The sequence below is a fragment of the Stegodyphus dumicola genome, chromosome 7 (genome assembly GCF_044657685.1).
Source record: "Stegodyphus dumicola isolate Sdum_Otavi_A_Nest chromosome 7, ASM4465768v1".
NCBI lineage: Eukaryota > Metazoa > Arthropoda > Arachnida > Araneae > Eresidae > Stegodyphus > Stegodyphus dumicola.
In genome coordinates, this window is record NC_140774.1 from 128,242,245 (window position 1) to 128,260,619 (window position 18,375).

The 18,375-nt window shown below is 32.1% G+C and overlaps 1 protein-coding gene across 1 annotated transcript in view; it reads right to left on the reverse strand.

The window, feature by feature from the left end:
- Positions 1–799: 799 nt before the first annotated feature.
- The window catches only part of LOC118182099 (aldehyde dehydrogenase 1A1-like), a 68,601-nt gene continuing 51,025 nt past the window's right edge, over positions 800–18,375 (reverse strand). The window contains exons 10-12 of the mRNA XM_085820804.1: positions 17,203–17,277; positions 3,307–3,346; positions 800–1,526 (exon numbers count right to left, since the gene is read on the reverse strand). Of these exons, the coding sequence (XP_085676930.1) occupies positions 1,494–1,526; positions 3,307–3,346; positions 17,203–17,277 (148 nt within the window). The 3' untranslated portion in view covers positions 800–1,493. The remainder of the gene's footprint in view (positions 1,527–3,306; positions 3,347–17,202; positions 17,278–18,375) is intronic.

Genomic DNA, 18,375 nt, shown 5'->3' on the forward strand with positions numbered 1-18,375 from the left:
TAAATAAAAAATTTTGAATTAATATTTTTGTTCTTCATACTGCTATAATTGCTTCTGGGAAAATATAGGTAGTTCAGGTAGAAGAATATGAATTTGTGTGAAAAACAGAATGCAAGTATTATGAAATAATATTCATATTCAAGGTTAATAATATGGTGTTATTAAATTTATAATCATACATAAAATTAAATAATACAAAATTAAACAAAACTTATGAGTGAAATGTCTATAAAAAAGTATGCTAAAGGAAAAAAGGCAAAATAAACAACAAGTATTACTGAAATAACGAAAAGCAACTGGAATTTTATGAGTTTATACTAGATATTTTTTTGGTAGCTTGTAAGACAATGATCATTTTCTCATTATCACTGCCAATTTTGCCTTCAACTTATATGAATTGGCAAAGCAAGGCTGCAGTCAGAGTTTATAAAACTATTGAGATATTTCTTAGCAATTTAAAATTATCCAATTTTCAGAATTTTAATGAAAATATTCAAAATTTGTACTAAAAAATGATAAATGTGTTAGGGCTGATTTGAAAAAAAAAAAAAAACACTAAGCATGAAGAAATGCATTTGTGTACATGATGTATACTTCAAAATTCATGTATTTTCCTTGAAGAACTGGCAGAATTTTAATTATCCAATTACAGAAAGCTGTGAAGACTGTCCATGAAAAAATGATTTAAGTGTTTTCTAAAAGAAACTAGCTTATATTTATGTTACAAGTAAAATGATAAAAATATATATGCTCTTATCTTTTTTCAGGGGGAGGGGGACAAAAACCAAACAACAATGGGGAGGGGACAAAACAACAATTTATTACAACTACAAAATGAACTGAAACAGCTCTGGCTACAGCAAAAGTAAAAATAATGAAATCTGAACAGATAAACAAACTGGTTAACCTTAATCTTATTTGTATATCGTTCTTTTAACCATATGATCATGACTTGATATACTCCATGGGGGAAAAAATAAAATAAACTTCAAAATAATACATGAGTATTAATACAACAGTAATAAAAAAATCTACATAATAGAATAAGAAAAATTAAAAATAAATGTTTTAATAATAAAAGACTATTTAAAAATTGACATAAACATGCATACTACATAGGTGTTTAAATGTGCTGTCAATCAGAAAACATTAAAAATGATACTTTTTTAAATAACTAATGGTCTTAATATTGACTCCTGAATTTGTTGCTAGATACAAGATAATGTAGAGTTCATATGATTTATTACACGTTTTGACTGAAAATTTCTAAATTTATTATGAACATATATATATAATCAGATCTGATTCATAGAAAAATACATAATCTGAATTAACATCCTTTACATAATATAATGTATAGTTTATATGATTTATTACACATTTTGACAGAAAATTTCTAAATTTATTATGAACATATATATATAATCAGGTCTGATTCATAGAAAAATACATAATCTGAATTAACATCCTTTACATATATGGATTCCAGAACATTAAGAATTTTTCTGTGGGATTTTGATGGTAACCTAGAACATAACAATAATGCTTATTAATAAAATTAGACATTGAAATACAAAATATGCATGCAGACATGAATTTCCAAAATATGCATTATATGCTTCAGATATTTCAAATATGGCAGAAAGAAAAATTTTTAGAGTCATATCTGCTTCATTGAAAGGCAATGATAAACTGTACATTATACAATGTCATTTTTCAAATTGCTTCAAAAATAGTAGTAAATAATAAAACTATTAATATTACTGATAATGATGCTATGTACTACATTCATTTATTCATATTAATAATAAAACTATTCAATATTATATTTAGCCCAAATGGCATTAGCCCAGAAGAGCTATTAATCTCATTCTGGCATTCTGTCTTGATTCACTTTTCAAACTGTTGCCACCAACTATTACAGCCCTGTATCATATTTAAAGAAATTGAATAATGTAGATTCTACATAAATATATGTATGTTTCTCACATTGTGATAAAACAACAGTACCTAGAGCCATCAAATTTTGAATAATGTAATCCTCCAGTGAATATGGATATCTGGAAGCCCAAATTTGGAATTTGTTTTTACCTATTTCATATTTTGTCAGACATATTAAAGAATTTTTGATTAAGAAACTCAACGATTTCAAAGTGAGGAATGGCAACACTATGGGGGGGCATTTTTATCTCCAGCACATGAGACTGTATATCGAAATTTCTAAAGGTATTTTAAAATTATTTTGTGATATTGCTGTTGAACTGAATTTAATGGTTTAAGTACGAAGAACATGATATTTAATAAATAGAGGTAACATACAAAACGTTAAAAAAAAAAAAAAAGCCCCAGTGGGCATAATGTAAAATCTGAAAGCTTTCAGATTTATTTATTTTTTCCTATATCTGTATTTTCCCCTATTTTTGTGTTATTTTATTTAATAAAATTTATGCATACAAGCTCATTTAAGAGTCAGTAAATATTCAAAGAGTTTATATGCCAGAGATCTTACAACAAATGGTTATGCAATTAATATATAAATAAGTATAATTTACTTTCTTTAAATATTTTGTTACTTAAATAGTAATTGCAATAAAGTCTGCTACATGTATTTTGAAAATCTGAAGAATTAACCATTATTATCACAGGTCAACATCATATCAGCAAAAAACCTGGCTAAAATAAGACTTTCTTAACTTAACAGTGAAAACATGAGCTGAATTTTACGACAGTTAATGCGAAATACAGCATCACTTCAGATTTCTTGACAGTAAATAATTTTTACATTTATATATTGGAAAAAAATCCAGTTAAAAGCAATCATCCAGATCTCTGGCTCTGAAATACAGTAATTTTTGGTATGGAGTTAACTGAAGTTAAGGATATAAGGACATATATTACTTGGAATATATTAACTGTCCCCCCTTTTTTTTCACAGCATACATATTAATTAAATTAATGAGACAAATATTGATAACAGTTATTGCCATTAGAAACTAACAGAAAATGAAGAGATACATATTGCTTTTACCTGCTTCATCTTATGACTCTGATTTGTAATGTGCTGTTGTAAATTCAAAGACAAATTTAAAAATTTAGCTAGGTAAGCTACATCACATGAACAGCATCAGATCCTTCCATAAACCAGGTCTATTTAAAATATGGATTGTTTTCAGCCACTTTCAGTTTTAAGGGTTGGTTAATTAACACCAGGCAATTATGGTTTTGAATCATGTTACAGCACATTTTTAATTAATTTTGAATTTCATATTTTTATCAGTCTTTAAATCTTAACTTAAAAATACTTACTGTTTTTACTTCAAGATATTCATGTAATCCATCCTCACCTCTAAAAAATAAAATTTAAAATCGATTAGAAAATTGCATTTATTAAGAAAAAAAAGAAAGAGAACATTTTTACTAAACCACTATGATAATATATACAACCAGGCTTTTTAAAACTGGCATTAAGACTGAAAGTATAACTATGAGTTATTTATACAAAATATGGGCATCTACTATAAGGGGTAATACGTTGTAGGACTCAAAATATCCCGGACTGAATCTGCAACGTAAAACTTTTGTGCAGGAGTGCAACTATGAGAATGATTTTGTGTTACTACATTCTCCCCCTTTTCTAAAAGTGGTTTGTCCCAAATCACATGCTCACGGCAACAGCGTTTTTTGTAGGCAGGTACATTTAGTAACCGGCGATGGAAAGAAATAGCGTCAATTGAGCAGAGAATCAATGTCAAATTTTGTGTTTGCTTGGGAAAGAGTGATATGGAGACTTTCGAAATGTTGAAGCATGTGTACAGAAGTGAAATGTTATCAAGAACACAAGCTTTTGAGTGGCATTGTTGTTTCAGAGAAGGCAAGGAAAGTGCCAAAGATGACGAACGCTGTAGCCATCCTGTGATTTCGTGCGCCAATGAAAACATCAAAAAGATGTCTGCTGCGGTACATGCAAACAGGTAGCAAACAATTTGCCAAATAGCAGAATCAGTTGGGATATCAGAGGCCACATGTCAGTGGATATTGACTAAGGATCTTAACATGCATTAGGGTGTGTCAAAAAATCATTCTCCACATGTTAAACGTAAACCGAAAGGGAATTCGAATGGAAATAGCATGAGACTTAATCTCGGCTGTTGACAAAGATCCTTTCCTACTTGGCAGAATTGTTACTGGAGACGAGTTACTGGTGTTTTTTGTATGACCTGCAAACCAAGAGAGCATCAGCAATGTGGAAATCGCCACAATCTCCATGGAAGCAGAAATTCCGCCGAGATCTTTCTAAAGGAAACGTCATGCTAGAGGTATTCTTCGATATCCAGGGCATTGTGCATTTGGAATTTATCCCTGAAAGACGCACTGTAAACAAAGAACTCTACATCGAAATTCTGCGTTGTTTGTGCGAGTCAATCCGGAAGTAGATACCAAAAATGTGGGCTGAGCAGTCAAGGGTGCTATTGCATGACAATGCTCCTGCTCACCGATCTGTACTCATCAATGACTTTATGGCGAAAGCAACTGTGTTACTTCATCCTCCTTACTCACCTGATCTTGCAGCCTGCAATTTATTTTTATTTCCTGGACTGGCAAGATGCTTGCAGGGTCGTCGATTTCAATCTTCAGATGAAGTTAAATGTGCATCGCAGGCTGAATTAAAGGATGTGGCTAAAAACGGATTCCAGACATGCTTTGATGAACTTTACAGGCACTGGCAAAAGTGTGTTGTTGCACAAGTGTCTTATTTCGAAGGATATGTTTCTGAAATTTAATTCATAATATTTTTTATGTTACAGACTCAGTTCGGGAAATTTTGAATCCTACCTCGTATATTCAAAACATAAAAATATATAATTTCAAAGTATTTAAAGTAACATTTTAAGAGATTTAAAAAATAACTCCATAGACATTTTAAAGCAATCGTACAGAATTTTTACATAAAATTAACTTCACAGATCTATATAAAAGTAACTAACATGTATCACATTTTGTTAAAGAAGTCAAAGAAATATATGACACTTTAACAAAAAGAGATCATGTATTTCTTTATTTTCAATACATTAAAAGTAATACACTGAAGAGACAAGAGCAGAAAAATAACTGATTAATAACTGCTATCTGCCTTAGATAAGCTGCTTTATGGCAAATTCTGTAAAAGTTTATATTCACCAATGATGAAATTCAAATAGTTTAACAACTAATTTACTATCTACATAAGTTTAACTACACTAATTAATTAATGATAAACTGTTAATTAAATACAAGAGATTAATTTTCACAACAGGTTGACCAAATTGAAAGTATTTTGAGAAAAAATTCTGTGAGCTGGTTGAATCCCACCACTTATATTCACATTACACATGAGAAAAACCATAAAATCCCTTGCACACAACCCATTAAATCTCTCAAAACAGAACCTAGCATAAATTACCAATATTCAGAATCTTATACATAGGGCTATTAGCGGGTCTGTGAGAACTAATGTACATTCATTAATCAGTAAAACATAAAACTAAAAGAAAGTCCAGAACATATTAATAAGTATCAGAATCTCATTTTCGATCAGATTTTGATTCAGACTACAACAGAACATGGAAAGTTTCCAAGATATGTAAATAGTTTCTTCAAAGAGAATGTGAGATGTAAATATGATTGATTACCTAAATGAGGGGGCAGATATTAAAATTATATTTTGGAAAGTTCTATCACATTGGCATTCAAAAGAGAGTTTTCAGTAAAATCCCATCTAACAATAAAGTATCATTTATTACTCCAGTCTATCACACATGTATACATAAATTAATGGACTTCATTAATAAAGCAGATAACATTATATGCATGTAATGTTGACTATAATATTAACTCTTAACCTTATTTTGTCGAACAAATATTGTTTTTGTTTGACAGAATGCGACTCTTATATAAAGAACTTTTATTATCTAACTTATGTACAATGACCTATGAACAATTATTGTATAACTTATGCAATTTTTTTATTTCTATTGTGTGAATTGCATGCAGTGTATATATGCTGATGCTAAAATTAATTGTAAATTTAAATTTCTGTGCTACGAAAGTCTAACTTGCCATTTTGGAGATAAAAATGCATCCCTACTAAAAGATAAATTTTGTCTTATTTCACCTAGGCCATTTGGTTTCTTATCTTGCTTTTATGCCTGTAGTACTAAATTAAGTGAGATAGGACTTAAATTTTACTATTAATTTACTATTAATTAGGAATAATAATTTATTTTATGAAACCTTAGCTATTTTGCTTACAGTAATCCTTTTGTATATCATGTCTACTGTGAATTAGAGATACATTCAATAAAAAAAAAAGATTCCATCTCATAATTTGAAAAATATTAATGCTTGCTTTTATTACATACTTCTTGAAATAGTTCATGAAACTATAATTTAATAGCACCAGACTGCTCTGGTATATTTATGATAAAAATTATCAAATCTTTATCTATTGATAACTTTGTAAATTTTAAGTTTTCAAAACACTATTTTTCGTTTACACAGTCATTTTTTTCTCTTTGTTTACTTTAAATGTGCTATAATACTGAATTTAGCATAAGTCAAGCATAACTTCAACCATTTTAATCCTTTTCACATATTCTTACTCATTTTCTAACACTGTCCTCTGAGAAAAGCTAAAAAGGAGTTTAAGTAGTTTTAGAAAATAATTAAAAAAACTGGTTGCTGACACACATGTCATACAGTGTTATTAAAATAATAAAACGCCCAATAGGTTGCTTACATGTATGCATATCATATCTAAAATAACTAATTCAATATTAATAGAATACCTGCATGAATTTATTCTTAAATGCCCATTTCTTTACAAAATCTATGTATACTACAGTCATAAAAAATGACATTAATATCATAATATTCTAAGTCTGTGAAGTATATTTTCACTAAAATTATATGTAAGTGCATATTGTTTTTTCTACAGGATTATAGCTGTGCTGATATGATGACAGGAAAGACAACTAAGAAACACTGTACAAACCACTGTTTTGCTTTTTCATAACAATTTTACTTTCAATAGTAACATTAGATGGTCCTCTATGCTAAAGTTTAAATTCCACACTGCTGTAGCTGAGTGTTTCTTAGCCTGCAGCATAAACAGAAATAAGTTTTATTCAATACATCAGAATGAATATAGTGAGTAAGTTATTCTAATTATACATGGAATTTGTTGGATTCTTGAAGCTTGTACATAAGTACTTGTCTTTATTTCTTTGACTGACCAAAGATTGAGCCAAATGAAAGATGTTACGTTGACAAAATTTTTTAACATTGCTTCTGACACATAATGACAGTCATTTAGGTTTTGAATTTATATCACCACAGCAATGATAAGAAGGTATTGTAGTGTGTACTGTGTATGAAAGCTAGGAACAAAGGTGCATGTTTACAAATAAGTTTAAAGGCCATATTGAAACTAATTACCAAACAGCATTATCTTACCAGAAAATTAAAATAGTGAAACAACTAAGGCATTTTTCTCAGGTGCAATTAGTCTGTGTCAACTAATATTTTACTACCATTATGGAGTTGTATGTAAAGTCACGAAGCACAAAAAGCCTCATATCATTGCAGAACAATTCTGCAGGCCACCATAGATTTGATGACAATTATGATCAGCGATTCTGAGAAAAATTGCTTCCAAAAGCATTGTAATGATCCTCAGGTTTGATGGAATGACAGGATTAAATTAGAGGACTTCTTGCTCTCTTGAGAGAGAACCACCATTTCCGCTAAATGATGGGAAAGTAATCAGCAAAGGAAACTCGTTAAGGACCTTCCCCTTGTGCAGTTTCCTTGCAACAATACCATATAAAGAAAGGAAGAGGCTTTTATCCAAAAAATGCCGTAGGTATAATTCGCGCTAAGTGATTATGTGATCTGCATCATGTGGACGTTTTGTCTGTTCATTCAGTAGCTGTACTGATGATTTGCTTTATTTAACCCAGAAATCTTTGTTCAAGTTTTAAAATAAATATTTAAAAGACCATTGATCTGATTATTTTCCATCTCGGAAGTTCACTTATGGTACAGCTATAATTTTGGTGACAGCGGTGTGGATCAAAAATCCATGAAAAAAGTTTACGGACATCAGTCAGGATAAAAAGTAACATCAGATTCCTGAATTCAGCTCTTTGTGGGACAGTTATTGTTCAAATATCAGCATTTTTGCAGAAAATACAGACTACCACGTTCTGAAATTCAGCTCGAGTTTGTGGGATAGTCATTGTCCAAATATAATCAGCTTTTTGCAGGAAATACAGATCGCCAGGTTCTGAAATTTCAGCTCAAGTTTGTGTGACAATCACTGTTTCAATATCATCAGAAATTTTAAGATTTTGCGCAACTGTCTCGTGTCTGAAAATATTTCCATATAGAATTATAGTGTTAAAAAATTCATCCATTTTAATAGTGGATTGTCAGGTTCCAAAAATTCATTTCTGAGGGAAGTCTGTGGGACAGTTGATGTCCAAAGGTCATCAGCTTCTTGTGGGACCATCAGTGTCCAAAAAGTGAAGGGTTGTGAAGTTTGCAGTGTGTTGTAAAGTGTCTGGATCATTAGCATCAATAAAAATCTTGTGATTAATTAATTAGGCTGTGACAGAATCTTCTTTTTCCAAGCATCAACCAGTGCATTTAAGTCTACAAATCCAGGCGGGTAAGTACCTTGGATTTTTATACTACACCTTCTAGTCTCCGCAAAGAACGAAGTAAACAAACTTCGGGTTTCTGTCACGCGATTCTACGTGCATGCAAAATGTAAATAAATCTTATGAATAAGAATCTATAAATTTGTAAGGAATAAAATATTGGTTCCATTGGAGTCAGAGAAGTGTTATTTTCCTACATTTGTATACCAGACACTTCACTGGTGTATACCGGCATGATCGAATTCTACAATGGCTGACGAAGACAAAAACCGAAATTAAAGCAACAACTGCATCTGTCGCCAAGGTAAGCGTTAAAGTTCTTCCTTTTTGGAAGCCAGATCCTAAAATATGGTTTATTCAACTAGAAGCACAATTTAGAAATGCAAAAATAAATGCAGATCAAACAAAACATGATTATGTTATAAGTTCCATTGAACCCGATATTTTGTCACAGGTATCTGATATTTTGCTAAGTCCACCACAAGATAATAAATATGAGGCAATTAAAAATAGACTAATTTCATTATATGCTGATTCAGAGACTCAAAAAACCCAAAAATTACTGAGTGAATTAGAACTGGGTGACAAAAAGCCATCTCAATTACTGTGTGAGATGCGTAATTTGGCGAGCGATAAAGTAACAGATACTTTCCTAAAAACATTGTGGCTACAACGTTTACCCGTTAATATGTGTAGCATTATATCTGTTAGTAGTGAAGATTTGTCAAAAGTGGCTACAATGGCCGATAAGATTTCGGAATTAAACCCTGTTACTCCCCAAATAGCTGCTGCGTCATCCATAATGGTAAAAACGGAAGTGATTGAAAGTTTACAAAAACAGGTTAGTGAACTTAGCTTACAAGTTTCTGCTTTAAACAAGTAACGCCACAGTCGTCCCTATTGCCGTAACTGATCCAAATCAAGAGATATTAGTTACAGTGGTAACAGATCTACTGATATTTGTTACTATCATAAAAAATTCGGTGATAAGTCATTTAAGTGTAAACAACCCTGCAACTACTCATCAACATCACAGACAAATAGTCTGGAAAACCAGCTCCCCGTCTCTCATTGACGATGGAGGGACAAGTGGTGCAGCTGAGTCGTCTTTTCATCAGCGACAATGAATCGGCTACCCAATTTTTAATAGATACTGGGGCAGTAATTTCTGTCGTTCCTCCCTTACCTGCAGATAAAAAAAAAAAATCTCAAAAATTAGAACTCTTTGCTGCAAATGGTACGAAAATTAAAACATATGGCCAAAAATTACTCAAGCTTGATCTTCAGAATCCGAAATCAGACGATCATTCACATGGCCTTTTGTAATTGCGGACGTAAACAAACCGATAATAGGGATGGATTTTCTTGCAAATTTTAACTTTTTGGTAGATTCTAAAAATCGCAAGTTGATTGATGGTATTACATTCTTAACAACCAATGGAACTCCTTGTTTTCAAAATAACAATAATAATATTCTGATTTTAAATGCCGTAAATGATCCATATAAACGTATCATTAACGATTTTCTGGATTTGTTGAAACTGAATATAGTTAATAATAAAGTTAAAAATCATAACATCAAACATTATATCGAAACCAGAGGTCCACCAGTTTTCACTAAAGCCATGAGACTATCAGCTGAGAAACTCAAAGCGGCTAAAAAGAAGTTTGAATTTATGCTCCAAATGGGTTTATGCAGGCCATCCAAAAGTAACTGGTCGAGCCCAATACATCTCGCTATGAAGAAATCAGGTGATTGGAGACCTTGTGGAGACTATCGAGCGTTAAACAACGTCATGATTCCTAAAAGATACCCTCTCCCATTTTTAACAGACTGCAGTTCCATTTTAGCTGGAAAAAAAGTTTTCTCATCCATAGACCTCATTAGAGCGTACCAACAAATTCCAGTTCGCGAAGAAGATATACCGAAAACGGCCATTCTCACTCCCTTTGGCTTATTCGAGTTCCCATTCATCACGTTCGGCCTACGAAATGCGGCCCAAACGTTCCAACATTTCATGAACAGTGTCTTGAATGGACTAGAATTCGTCTTTTGCTATTTGGATGACATTCTAATAGCCTCTCCAGATGAAGAAACTCATCGAAAACATATACGAGCAGTCCTCGAGAGACTAAACGAATATGGCCTCTGTATTAATGTGGCAAAGTGTAAATTTGGTCAAGCAAAACTTGCATTCCTGGGATACGAAGTGTCAGCTGAAGGACTCAAACCTCTTTCAATGAAAGTTGATGCCATCAAAAATTTCCCAGAACCAAAGTCATTTACTAGTTTAAGACGATTTTTAGGTATGGTGAATTTTTATCACAGATTCATACCAAATTGTGCGAAACTGCAACAACCTTTAACAACATTGCTCAGTGGTATTAAAAAGAACTGCAGAAAAGAAATAACCTGGACGGCAGAAACAAGAAACGCCTTCCAGATCTTAAAAGATGCACTTATTCATGCCACAAACTTAACTCACCCATCCGAAAAGGCTAAAATATCGCTAACAACTGATGCTTCCGATACTGCCATTGGAGCCATTTTACATCAGATTATGAATAATGAAAAACAACCCTTGAGTTTCTTTTCCCGAAATTTGACATCAGCACAACAAAAATATAGTGCCTATGACAGAGAACTCTTAGCCATCTATACAGCAGTAAAACATTTCAAATACATCTTAGAACGGCGAACTTTTGCAACATACACGGATCACAAACCACTAACATTTGCCTTCCAACAAAATTTGGAAAAAGCTTCGCCACGACAAGCTAGACAACTGTCATATATTGGCCAGTTCTCAACCGATATCCGATTCATACAAGGGCATGAAAATACCGTCGCTAACGCTCTCTCTCACATAGACACCATTTCTGTACCATCTGCAATAATAGACTTACAAACTATAGTAGACTGTCGAGAAGATGACGACTTGGAGATAAAACAACCCAAACTTAAAAATCCTGCAGATCCCTATAAAGCGACAAGAAAATTTACTGTGATACTTCTACAAATTATAATCGACCATACATCCCTGCAAAGTTTCGGCAGAAAATATTTTCTTCAATCCATAATTTATCTCATCCTGGAATAAGATCCACGATAAAATTGATAACACGACGTTTCATATGGCCCAATATGAATAAAGACTGCCAACTATGGACTAGAGCATGTTTATCTTGCCAAAGATCTAAAGTTCACAGACATACACAGTCATCTTTGGGTGAATTCAAAGTACCTCCACACAGATTCCAGCATTTAAACATAGATCTGGTGGGTCCGCTACCTCCTTGCAAAGGGTTCAAATATCTTCTAACCATCATCGATCGTTATACACGATGGATCGAAGCGGTACCGTTAGAAGATCAATCAGCAGAATCTATTGCTAAAGCTTTGATTTATATTTGGTTTTCACACTTTGGAATTCCGAATCGCATAACATCTGACCAAGGTCGGCAATTTGATAGCCAAATTTTTCAAGCTTTAGGAAAATATCTTGGTTTTCATACAAACACTACAACTGCATACCATCCACAGGCAAATGGCCTGATCGAAAGACAACACCAAACTTGAAAAGCAAGTCTCAAATGTCATCTACTCGAATCAAAATCATGGCTGGAAGCATTGCCTTTCGTTCTTTTAGGCATAAGATCTGCCATCAAGGAAGACTTAGGTTGCTCATCCGCAGAACTTGTATACGGAACCCCTTTAGCATTACCTGGTGAATTCTTTTCAACAGTACCTCATATGAAACAGTCTGAATTTTCTCAAAACCTTCAGAAAATAATAAGAGCTATGAAGCCAAGTTCTACCACCACCCATGGAAATAGAACAGTCTTTGTTTCTAAACATCTTTCCAACTGTTCTCACGTATTCCTATACAACAACATTAATAATTCGTCGCTACAGCCTGTCTATCTTGGACCGTATCCTGTAAGAGCAAGAAAGGATAAGTACTTCGACATTGAAATCCAAGGAAAAGTTAAAAGAGTTTCAATAGACAGACTAAAGCCATGTTTCTTAGTGCAAGATTCTGATATTCGTTTCCAAAACTCCCATTCCAAGAAAGCGGAACTTGGGGAAACACCTGCACTCAAGAACACTGAAGAAAATTCAGAAACTCATCATGAAACCAAGACTACTAGAACCGGCAGACATGTGAAGTTCCCCAGTCACTTTAAAGATTATCTTCCATAATCGCTGTCACTAGGAAAGGGGTGTGTAGTGTCGCTTTAGTTCCGTTAAGTTTCTAATTAAATTTAGTTAAAGTGGAATGGCAACACCTTCTAGTCTCCGCAAAGAACGAAGTAAACAAACTTCGGGTTTCTGTCACGCGATTCTACGTGCATGTAAAATGTAAATAAATCTTATGAATAAGAATCTATAACTTTGTAAGGAATAAAATATTGGTTCCATTGGAGTCAAAGAAGTGTTATTTTCTTACATTTGTATACCAGACACTTCAGTATATTGTATTATCATAACTATTTGAGTTTTACACAATTGAATGTAAAGCATTGAAGAGGTTAATATTATTTGTAGTATCATAAGTCCTCAAGTAGACAAATTATATTTGAATGCATAATGTGCATATTATAGTGTAAATTGTCTTGATCAGTGTTTAAATTCGTAGAATATGTTGTGAAAAATTACGGGTTAAAGTTTACTTCTCATATTTTAAACTGCTATTTGCTTAAAATAATTATATATATATATTTATTTATATATAGAGAGAGGGAGCTAGGGAATTGTCAGATTGTTGTCATAATTCGGGCTTACATCATGGCATTCTTAGCAAAGGTTAGAAAAGATTATCTTTTAACCTTGGCTGAAGAGTTAGGGAAAAAGGTCAGACCTGAGATTAGAATACTGCTTCTAATACAGCTGATTATGAGAAATGATCTTATGAGGAGGAACTTGTGAAAGATCTGTTGCAAATTACTGCTTCAATGAGGCTTCAGAGAGAAGAGAGGCAGGATAGAATTAAGAGAGAAGAATGGGATTTTGAATTAACGAGATTTTGAAGTTACAAGCTGCAGTCAATAGGAAAAGTTTGGAAGTTGGACACTATTTACTCAGAAATCAGACTGCACAAAAATTATAGGAAATCAAAATGAACATGTCTTTTGTCAAGAACCGATGTACAAGAGTCGATATCAAAGAAACCAAGAAACTGTTAGTACTGAAACTGAAAATGGGCAAAAATATAATGAAAGGAGTGAAGATGGCAGGTGCTTAACTAACAGGGAAATTTCACCCTCTGTTAGGAGGCAATCAGCTAAGAAGGCCCAGAAGGCAAAACTAGCTTTCTCTAAAGAAAACCCTATTGGGCAACACAAAGATGAATGAACTGTCTATTCATTCATTTGATACGACTCAAAATTCTCACTTACAAAGAGAAAGTGATGATTTGAAAACACCCATTTATTTAACATATTTAAACTCTCAAAGTTTTCCTTAAGAAGCAATTATCTGACAGAAAACGAAATGCTATTTAAAGACCTGGAAAATGGTTAGAAATCACTGGTCATTCCAGAAATAATTCAAGAAATAAACATAGATATATGCAGACCCTTGCCCACTATACCTAGGAGAAAGAAAAATATACTAACCACATCTTGTTTATCCTCCAACTACCAGGAGACGATTCCAATAGAAGATATCACTTCTGTTACTGAGGTGGATGCATTACTAAAACCTTCCACCAGAATGAGAATTTCTAAATAAATTTGACACGATCAAAAAACTTTGGTTATGCCAGTTTTAGCCTTTTACCAACCAGACAAATTCTCAGTAAATTTGACAGAGTCTGAAATTTTCAGAAGTAGTTTGTCCGAAATAAATTGCGTTGTAAATTTACCAGAGAAGAAAGATCCAATATTCACCATCTCATTACGTTAAAACCTTATACAGAGAAACCTATTAGGAATAATTATGCATATTTTATAGATAAAGTAAATCAAATTGATAATGAAGTGGGTTTTTCTTTTATTGATATGCCATATTATATATATATGATTATTCTGAGGTCATTAAGTGCAGTATTTCAGGATTAAGTTTCAGGTTTCCACAGAGAGATTACCAGAAACTGATGTTCAAATATCCACAAGGCTTTCATTTTTAACCTGGATAAATACATAATCAATATAAGATAAAATTCTAGTTTCTACAAGTGTAATTTAGTTTAGTATTTAGTTTTGTGTTTTTTATGCTGGCCTCAATATAAGTTCATATTTTTTTATCCTTGGTACTTAACCCAGCATAGTTTACAAATTTTGTGCTTAGATTCATTGTTTAGTGCTTACTAGCAGTGATAATTAAGCAATCAGGTGCATATAAATTCATAAAATTAAGCAAAAGATATTGGAATTCTGCACACCCCCTAGGAGAAAGGGATTGTAACAATCCTCAGGTTTGATGGAATGTCAGGATTAAATTAGAAATTAGTTTCTTGAGAAAGAACCATGGGATCCGCTAAATGATCGGAAAGTAATCAACAAAGGAAACTCATTAAGGAGCCCCTCTTCCTTGTGAGGTTTCCTTACGATCATAACGTAAAAGGAAAGGATGAGGCTTTTGTCCAAAAAAATGCCATAGGTATAAGTCGTGCCAAGTGATTATGTGATCCGCATCACATGGAAGTTTTGTCTTTGTTCAATAGCTGTACAGATGATTTGCTTTATTAACCAAGAAATCTTTATTTAAGTTTTAAAATAAATATTTAAAAGACCACTGGACTGATTATTTTCCATCTCAGAAGTTCACTTATGGTATTGCGCCTATATGTTACAGGATTACCAAACATGGAAAGCAACACATAACAGAGGATCTCAAAGATTAATTTTTAAAAAGCAAATTTTGGTTGTAAATAAGGCCATGAATCCCATTCACAAATGGTAATTTCATTAAAAAGATCTATTCTTTAAAATTATCAATGCAAATACAAAAACTCACAACCTCTTTAAAACTCTGAGCACATTTGTAGAAAATAATTTGTAGTGTGCAACATTTTCCTTAGACTGGTTAGTTTAGTCATTTTAGAAAATAGCAGGCATTTATTCAAAGCATAGCACTACTGTCACTATTGATCCACTGGATCAAAGAAAATGATCACATCAAAACTTTGGATCTTTCAAGTGAATCCGATAATAGCTTATGTGGTAAATGAGAAATAATTCATAAAAACCAGATTTTTTTTGGTAGAGCTCAGAGATTTGTACAACATTTTCTGAATTTATATGCACCTGATTGCTGCTTGTAAGAAGGAAATGAGAAAATTTTGAAATAAGCTGAGAAAACATCAGCTTAAATAAAAAAAAAAAAATTAAATTAGAGCTAGCTTTGTAAAGAAGAACAATGAAGACGGTGATCTCAAATCTAGCTGATTTCTCTGGAGGCATACAATCTGCTTTTGAAGAATATCTACCACATTTCAACAAATCCAAACTAGATGACAAAATATGATTATATGTTTTAAGCCTTCATGGAAAACTTACTAACAGAAACTAACCAGCAAGCATATGTACATACAATAAAAAATTATGAAGAGTTCATGCAGTATGCTCCACTGCTAAGAATAAAATAAAATCCACTGCAAACAATCAAGGTTTTGTGGCTCAGTCATACACCAACTGCTTTGAATGCTCTTCCAAAAAGATATTAATAGATTTGAATGGATTCACGATCAGTTTAGGGTGGACTTTCTATTTTAATTTATTTCAGTAGAAGAAAATCTTAATGACTTACGCTGAAAACTAATTTGGAGGCATAAAAACTTCCTCACTTTCTGATATTGGAAATAAAATGAACAGATTGTAAAGCTCAGCTAATTTTAATTCCTTTTGCAACAACACATTTGCATGAAGTTGTGTTTTTCTATCACCATAGCTGAAAAGCAAGTATTGTACAGAAATCAGTAGGATATGAGGATGAACTGTGCAGTTTCACTCCAGGATTTATAATGCATTCTGCAAAAGATATACTCACCTATCTAATAATTACTAAATTTTATTCAAGAATATGACTGTTTAAAAATAAGTAATTTAAATTATGTATTCTTTATAAATTTGAAATGTGCATTTCATTAATATTTTTAATCAGCCAAACCTAATTGCACCAACTGTGCATTGCAACTGTGCATTATGTTTTGAATATGGGCAGATTCATGACCATTCAGAACACTATGAAACAAATATGTTTGGAAATAAATGATTTAATCATAAATGGCATGTTTATTTAAATTTTGCTTTAATTCAAGCTTTTGTCAAGGTTGAGAATTGCTTCATTTGCAATGCATTCACCTAATTTTTCTAATGTACAACAAAAATCTAATATACTTAATACTAAAACATATAAAGCGAAAATCTACATTTAACCATAGCTTGGAATATTATTATTTCAAAATTAAACATATGACTTTAAATCTAAATTAAGAATTCTTATATAAGAATCAAATGAACTTAAATTTCTTAATTTTTATTAAATAAAAAATCTTACAGCTCTCTTCCTTGTCCTGACATCTTGAATCCACCAAATGGAGTCTGAGGGGTTGTAGCATCATAACAATTAACCCTGTAAAAGGGAATAAGTATTAAATTATTGGTGGAAAAAAAAATGTAAGCTTGTTGGTATTAAGTACAATACATGGTAGATTTTTTTATATTTATCAGAATGAAGTTTGCTTTAACTTTCTAAGGATATATATGAACAAATCTGTAATTATATAGAATAAAAATTGAAAAGCGGGGGGGGGGGGGGGGGAGTTTCTCACATTCATACATCAAAATTCTGCTCTTGATTTTAAGAACATAGTTACTGACAGAAATTTTAAACTTAATATATCTAAAAATTTATTTAATTTTTTATTTTCATAAATAAATTATATCTTTCGATTAAAAAATATTTATTTCACTTCTACTTGTAAAAGATACTATATTATAAATATACTACACTGTAAAAATAATCCATGCATTTAACTTAAAAATTGCATTTAACTTAAAAATTACTTTCTTAACTACCAAACATTCATATTTCTCTGTTTAAAAAGGTTTTATTACAATCAAACTACTTCACTATTTTAAATAGCTCACCAACATATTAATTACATCACTTGCATTAGCTAGATTAAAAAATTGTATAAAGTGATCCAAAAAAGGTGAAATTAAAAATTTTTTTAATCATTGTCAATATCTTAATATTGTATACTTCATTTTAACATTTCAAACATTTATTCAGAGAATGTTAACTGACAAGTTTAAGTTTTCTTGAAGCATTCCAGTTACATCAAGTATAATAAATGAAAATAAGTACAGGGTGCAGCAGGGAAACTACCTTATTTTTAAAATGAATAACAAAAATAGAATAAGTGATATCAGTTTAATTTTTTCCAAGTTATACAGAGACTCTTCAATTAGGGGTTTTATTATGGTTTAAAAATAATATCATTAAGGTGGCCTCCGTTCTGGTCAATGCATTGAGATAGTCAAGTCTTAAAATTTCTTTCCACTTCTGCCAAATATGTTGTCGATAGCCAGTTGAGCCAGGGTCTTTGGACATTAGAGATTTCAGATAGCCCCACAAAAAGAAATCACAGGGGTCTAAATCAGGCGAGCGCGCTGCCCACTGACGATTGCCCCATAAGGAGATAAGGTGTCCAGGAAAACGTTCTCC